At 31.5% G+C, this 7,525-nt stretch overlaps 1 protein-coding gene across 2 annotated transcripts; it reads right to left on the bottom strand.

Moving 5' to 3' along the window:
• Positions 1–1,461: 1,461 nt before the first annotated feature.
• LOC8275067 lies at positions 1,462–4,170 on the bottom strand. 2 transcript variants are annotated; one of them, XM_002526221.4, is made up of 5 exons: positions 4,019–4,170; positions 3,013–3,275; positions 2,698–2,909; positions 1,987–2,248; positions 1,462–1,908 (listed from the first exon to the last, which is right to left on the bottom strand). In XM_002526221.4, the coding sequence occupies exons 2-5, from the start codon at positions 3,271–3,273 to the stop codon at positions 1,612–1,614; spliced, it is 1,032 nt and encodes a 343-aa protein (XP_002526267.1). In that variant the 5' UTR covers positions 3,274–3,275; positions 4,019–4,170; the 3' UTR covers positions 1,462–1,611. The 2 variants fall into 2 exon arrangements, with proteins under 2 accessions (XP_002526267.1, XP_025014388.1); XM_025158620.2 differs by having other exon boundaries at positions 3,923–4,023.
• Positions 4,171–7,525: the final 3,355 nt, after the last annotated feature.

Here is a 7,525-nt window from a genome sequence, read left to right as displayed (position 1 = left end):
GATTTTTTAGGCTATAAATTATGAACCTTGGATATACATGTGATGAATTTATAATTCACAAGATATGAACCTATAACTATTTTATAAATTTAAACTATAACGATGATGTTTGGAGAAAGAAAATGTTAGAATTATTTTTATTTCTTGGAAACATAAAATTATTTCTTCTTATGTTTATTTTTAATAATGTTGATTAAAATTTCTATTATCTTAATATATATTATTTCTTATAAAAGTATTAATATATTTAAAAAAGAAATATTTAGTGTTGTAGTAAAAAAGAAATATAAAATACAGTAAATTATAAAAATTGAAATAAGAATATTATAAATTTTTTTAATAATATAGTATAATATAAAATTAAGAGATGAGACATGATAAAAAATTATACTATATTAATTCATCTATTTTGTTACAAATCTAAATTTATAGTGTTAATTTATTTTTATTTTTTGATCTATTAGAATGATATAAAATATCAATTAATGTCTAACCAAATAAGTCATAACTCATAATCTATCAAAACACACATCTAATTTTGTTTTCAACTATTCACACGAATGTTTTGGTCTTGGGCACATGCTACTTGATGGTCCCGGTACATGATATAACAATCCCTCGTCTTTGAGACTGGACTTATGCATGGAGTTGTGATTTTCCCACAACTGTCTGGCTTGATTATGACTGCAGTAGAGCCTTAATATAAGAATTTGAGTTTTCTGATGAAGTGAGGAAGATATTGCCTTGGCTAGATGGATCCAAGGTCTCCCAAGTTGAAGTAGATTAGCACATCATTGATCAATCCCTTAGAATTAATATAGGCATATGCCCTAAGTGACCTGATGATTTGGCATAGAAAAGGGACCGATAACATGTAAATATATGTTGATAAAAATTGCTTAATTTTTTGAGGTTCCCTGGCATGTCATTTAGAAAGGAGTGAGATCTTTTTTAAGTCTAGCTGCAGAAGGATAATTACAGCTTTCGTAACTTGGAACAAGGTTATATTCTTCCCATTTGAAAGAGCAGTGCAGGTAATAGCCAGCACTATGGAGTCTTTTGTCATCACCTTGCTGTTGGTAAAACAGAGAGTAGAAAAAAGCTCCTCAAGGCCAAATCTTCTAAGTGCATCCTGCTCTTTACAGGTGAGTTGCCTCAGCAACCCAATCAACCAGAGGAAAAAAACAAAGTAAAAAAGATTTCAGATTCAGTTTAAAACAATTCCACAAGTAAATGAAAGTCCAAATCAATTATTTGGCCAAATAGATTGGATTATTCTTTCCGTCACTTGAAAGATGTATTTTCTGCAACCCTGCTACTCATTTCTCTACAAGGTGCAGCCATTTATCATTGGTGCGAATCTCCAATGATATGCTAATGAGTAGCATTTTTCTAATTCCAGAAGTAGTTGACCTTTAAACTGAAAGGTCGTTTCAGAAATTCAGGAGTGGAAACTTGAGAAACCCTGCTAAAATCACGCTCACACTATAATTTGATGAAAATTATTGTCAAAACCAAATCCCTTTGCAACATGGCTCAAATATCACTTTTGCAGATAAATTCTTGTATAAGAAAATTAGAGATTGTAGGATATTAAATTCAATCACAAGGCTACTTTCCGGCGAGCAGAAGAGCCTTTAGAATAGCTTCACTTACCCCTGGAACATATGGTAACAAATGTCCAGCACTAGGCACCTCATGGTAGTGAATCCAGGGAAGTTTTTGGGCGATATAACGCTGCAAGCTGACTGGCACCATCCTGTCTTCCTCACCATTCCATAGATGAACGGAACCTTCGTCATTAGGAAAAGGATTATCAAGATCCATGGGATCAAATTCCCATTTCCCAAATCCAATCATCATGTCGCGATGCAGGGATTCAAACTCTCCTTGTTGTAGTATCTCCAGCTGCATATATATCATGGTAAGACCTTCTGAGAATAGTCTACGGAACAACATTAACTTAAGTGTTACAGAAAATAGGACCTTGGATTTTTGTTTGGCAACCAGAGGAAGGAGCTCCAGATCCTTTGGAGAGAAAACTTCAGGCCTTCTAGCTACAACAGCTGATGCAGGGAACAATTTCTGTTTGTTCCACCAGTAGGTGAGGCGTGGAGTGTAGTGAGCAATACGTAGCATCCATTGGTCTTGTGGAAGCTTTAGGGAGTACGCTTCCTTAGACAAGTTGGCAGGAAATCCAGGCCACCAGTAGTTGACAACCGGAGCAATTAATGTTGCTCCAGCAAGCCTATAAGAACTCCACTCAAACAGATTAATATCACCAGCCAAAAGCAGATGAGACAATGCAGAAAAGGCACCACCATCTTTACATTGTAACTGTTAAGGAGGGACAAACAGGAATAAAGATATATAGGGTTTCTCCTACTCAATGGATGAGAAACTGTTTAGTAAAACATTTATCATATATACACATTCTTTGACATCATTTATAAAGTTGAAACATTTTTTCATGTTAAAAGCACAATTGAAAACATATGTTTTCCTAACTTAAAAATCAGAAGCACATCGGTAATTCAGTTTCACAGCTTGCTATGCTTTCTTGAACTTAAAGAAAATCCCTGAACTTGCTCATTTCATTAATAGGATATAACAAGTTCCAAACAATACAAGGCAAAAAATCTGAGATGGATAATTTATCAGTGGAAAGTGGCAACAGAGTAAAAAGAAAAACCTTACCTGTGAGGGATGTACTTGAGGCAACCCCAGACAACCTGGCCTCCCATAGAAAGACCAATCACAAAGAATTTTTCTCCCAGTCCTAAATGATCAGCAAGCTCCTCTATATCAAGAGCCAAACTCTTTGGAGTTCGCTTTGGATCTGGATCACTTTCGCCATAACCTGGCCGGTCAAAAGACACTAAATACACACCCAGCTCCTCAATAACTTCCTGAAAATGTAACATTCCAAAAGCAAAATATAAGAGATAAGTTTCTCCATAATATTAGTAGATTCTATTGAATAACAATAGATATATAAAGAAGATGAAGTACCGGAGAGATGTTTGTAGCGGTTGTACAATCATGTCTGGTGGAGGCAAAGCCGTGAACATAAATGATCTTATATTTGGCAATCTCTCTAGATACACCATGCTCCTTATAGGCCAAATGCCTTCCATCCCTTAGCTTTACTCTAGGTGCTGTGATGGGAGGGCCACCTGGGCTACCACATATTTTGGGAGGTGGAGGGTAGGTGGACTGATATGCCCATGCCAGCAACCCAATCAACAGAACCACAATAATTTCCCTTAACATTCCTAAAATGAAATTGAACAAATATTCAAAAGCTGCTCTAAAGTACTTACTTTACTTGACACTTATAATTGCTCAGGATAAGTTGATTATGACCTAATTTTATCAAGGTAATACAATGTGGGATTATATTTTATATTCTAATGCATCTAAAGCCTGCTTCAAAGCTTAGATTATCAACAATACATTACGACAGATAACACCAAGTCTAAAAAATATGTAAGAACAAGGTAGCATGCATGTAAAAGTAAAAGAGTAATTTCCATAATTCTGTTGGAATGCTCATATGAATCAAGATCATTCAATTGAAAAAAAGGCACTTAAAAAGGCAAACAAAGGGTTGTTTACAGGTTACCTATTAATAACATATGAATATAGCTTGAAGAAAGTATTTATAAGACATTGCCTTACAGACTTAAGGATTTCTCTGAAACTAGAAAATAACGAATCATACAATTTAGATCCTAACTATAGAAATAAAACTGGAATCCATTTGCTGAAGAAACCCGTTTATGCTATTCAATTCTTTCATATGTATTTTTCAAAAAATTAAGCTTTTACATCCATTCATAGTCGCCACAGAGAAAAGTAAGAAATCAATCAGCTTCAATTTTGGAGAAAAAAAAAAAAAGAGAAGATGAGTGAACATAACCTCAAAGAAAATAAATGATGCATTAGCAAAGCAAAAATGAAGAATGATAACAGATTAACAGACATAAACCCAGTAAATAACAGAGAGAGGAAGGACCTGAAAGAAACTGAAAATGGGCAATAAGTTGAAGTGCACAAGGGACAGCCAACAGTAACTTAAGTTCATATATTCAAATAACTACAGCCGCCTATACTTATGGAATACTAGTGTAAGTACGATTATGTGGGTCAGCTATTATACACGTATGTATGTGTGATTAGTCATAGGGCGCATGTAGAAGACTTTTGCTTGGAAATCTACAAGTTAGGCAGAACAAGAAAGAAAAGTGACAGTCCATTGAACTGTTCTTTTTCAACTACCATTTAATTAATCAGGCATTTGGATTCTACAGATACTGATGATGATGTTAGAGGTCCAACCCCAACCCCAACCCCAACCCCAACCCCAACCAAAACCAACAAACATATTATGATGATGGTCCAATTAAAGAAAATAACAATACACAAGTCTTCGGTATGAAGTATTCATCGAACATTCTCAATAATAGTCCAGAAATTAGTAAAAGTAAGAAATTAGGTAACAAATAAATTTCCCACAAATAATTAGGTACCATGATGCAAGCAGTTGAAAAAGTTTTAAAAATGTCTTTCAACTAGCATGTGTGGATCCTTTTTAAGCTTATAAAATCTGTACTAATAAATTGAAGGTTGTTTGGATAGTGATATTCCTCTTAATTCCTTCTTATTTAGGTGTCATTTTCAATTATGTCTCTTAAGCAGTTTGCAGGAGCAGGAACAGCAACAGCTATATAAAGCCATCTATTTGTGGTTTCGTACAAGCCCATTTATACTCATCAAATAATGTTGTTATTAATTTGTTGTGCGAGCATACCATGTGTATTCAATGTTCACCAATTTATAAATTTATTTTATTTAAAAAGAATATATAAAAAAGAAAATAATAATGTAAATAATAAAATTTTAAAAATATACATTCAGTATTATGAAATATATTGATTTATTAATATAAAATTTATTTAAAAATTCTACATATTTTATTAGACTTTAGTTTAGATATAATCAATACTTCAGACATTTAATTATATAAAATTCTAAATTAATTTTCATTTTTATCAAAGCACATATAATAGGTTGATAAATATATATATATATATGTATATGGTGATTTAGAGCTTTATTTTTATATTATATATATAGGACATAGGTATAATTTAGCCCTTCGTGTTTGGCAATGGCTCATATATGCCCCTAAAATAAATTTTAGAACAAAAGACTTACAAATCAGCTAGAAATGGATGGACATACTATGTTTTAATCTATCTATAAGATAATGACAATTTGCATAATTCATTTCTAATAGGTTACTAATTAAAATGGATTTTGCTAAAGTAACATAAGGTAGTTTTAAAAATCTATACACTCTTAAAATATATAAAAATTACTTTAGTTTGAAACAAAATATAAAAATGATTGTTATTTTTCATAATTCAGCAATAAATATCGCGATTACGAAAAGATTTAATATTTTTCATGAATTTGTCAATTCTTTTTAAATTATTAAATTATGTAATTAATTATTTTATTGCAACTAGTTTTATTTGCAAAAAAAAAAAAGTAATGTAATTTACGAAAAAAATATGAAAAAGATTGTCATTTTTTGTAATTTAGCAATATATTTCGTGATTACGAAAAATTTAGTATTTTTTATAGATTTGTCAACTTTTTCGTAAATAGTTAAATTTCGCTACAGTAATCATTTTTTTATAATATTATTTATTTTTTCGCAACTAGTAATACTTATAAAAAATTAGCATAATTTGTAAAAAATTTTGTCATTTTTATAAAATATTAATTATTTTTATAATTATAAAATTATAAATGATTCAATTAGTATTTAAAATAAAATAGAATAATTTTATTTTAATCAAAGCAACGGTAGAAAGGAATATATAAGCTCCTCCCATAACAATACTTCATAACCACATTATTGAATGTTAGAAAAGGCTGAGGTGGACGATTGTCAAGTCATTTCCAATGGCAACATCAAGTTTGATTATTGATTTTTCTTTATCTTCAACATTAAATTTTACCTGCCTCTTTCAATATTTCTCCTTCTCCAATATTTTCTCAATATTAGATCTTCTTTATGGCCCTCCTCATTTCTCCCCCTTTTTCTCCCCTCTTTTTTTTTTTAATTTTGTTTATCTATCATTTGTTGTCTGTGATTTTTTTCCCCTTCCAGCACAGAAACTCGCATTTTCTTAGTGAGTGTTTCAAAATCAGGGCTTACAAGTACAAAGAAAATATCTTTCTCAATTGAAAACTTTAATGTCGGATAAAATAACCCATTGGTATCAAACTTTTTCCCTTTGTTTCCATTTAATACTAAACCTTTTATTTGTTTCTTTTTAGTACCCAACCTATTATTTCTGTTACTCCCATCAATACCAATGAGGATTCCGACAGTTAATTGATAATGTGGCTATCGGATTTACAGAAAACACAGACCATTTGACACATGTTATGTTTACTTCTTTATTTAATCCTAGTCAGCAAATCACTTGTGTCCCACCCCAAAATAAATAATCCTAAATCAAAAAAAGAAAATTTCCAATTTTAAACCCTAGTTTTTATAATTTGGCTTGATTCACTCTCTAGTTCCCCTTTCTCTCATAATCGATTCTTAAGCTTCCTTGTACTTTACCTTGTCGAAAAAATAGAGCAAAAAATAGCTGAAAGTGTACTTAACCGAGAGAAATATATTTTTGGAGTTGAGGATTTTAACTGTGCATGTGGAAGGCCTGTAAAATTATTCATCTTTCGAACTGAGAGGAACTCCGGTCGCAAGTTTTGGGGATGCTCATTTGTAGTAAGTATAAGAGTGTTTTTCTTAGTTTACATTGCTATGGTTTTGGTTGTTATGAAGGTTTGTTCTTGTATAGGTTCTTCATCTATGATTTTTTTAAGTGACACTATGTATGGGTTAATGAAAGGACACTAGTGATGTTGCGAGAGTTAAGTTAAGGCGTTTCAATGCTAATTTGGAGACGTTTGAATATGAGATTACAAGTGAGCTGCTGATTGAGCACAAGAATGGAGTTAGTTTGCTAAATCCAAAGCTGAAGAAAATAAAAATAGAAAAAGGGAGCATGAAGTGCAGTAGGGACCTATATAAGCTTGGTTCATGCTATAGTTGGAATTCTGATTTACAAGATGTACTTTTGTTAGCTTAATTTGAAGATGTACTTTGGATAGGTGGTGAGGTATATTTTGGAAACAGAGGTAGTTAGATGGTGATGTGGTGTATATTTTGAAAACAGTAGTTTTTATAACTACTGTTACTTTTATATTTTAATGATGAATGAATGAAATGAAATGAAATATGGTTTTCTTTATAGATTCTTGTGCTTTTTCCTGTGGTTCTTATTTTAATGTTGTGATAAATAAGCATAATAAATTGTTATATAAACCAAACTAGGAAACAGACAAATATAGTGACAATTTAATGATAAGGATAGCAATAATATATTGTCATTTAAATAATATAGGTTGTTGATTACTTTTAATAATCAAATGTTTGAAC

The sequence above is a fragment of the Ricinus communis genome, chromosome 1 (genome assembly GCF_019578655.1).
Source record: "Ricinus communis isolate WT05 ecotype wild-type chromosome 1, ASM1957865v1, whole genome shotgun sequence".
Lineage (NCBI taxonomy): Eukaryota > Viridiplantae > Streptophyta > Magnoliopsida > Malpighiales > Euphorbiaceae > Ricinus > Ricinus communis.
The sequence above is the reverse complement of the archived record's forward strand: the minus strand, read 5'-3'. Positions and strand labels throughout refer to the sequence as shown.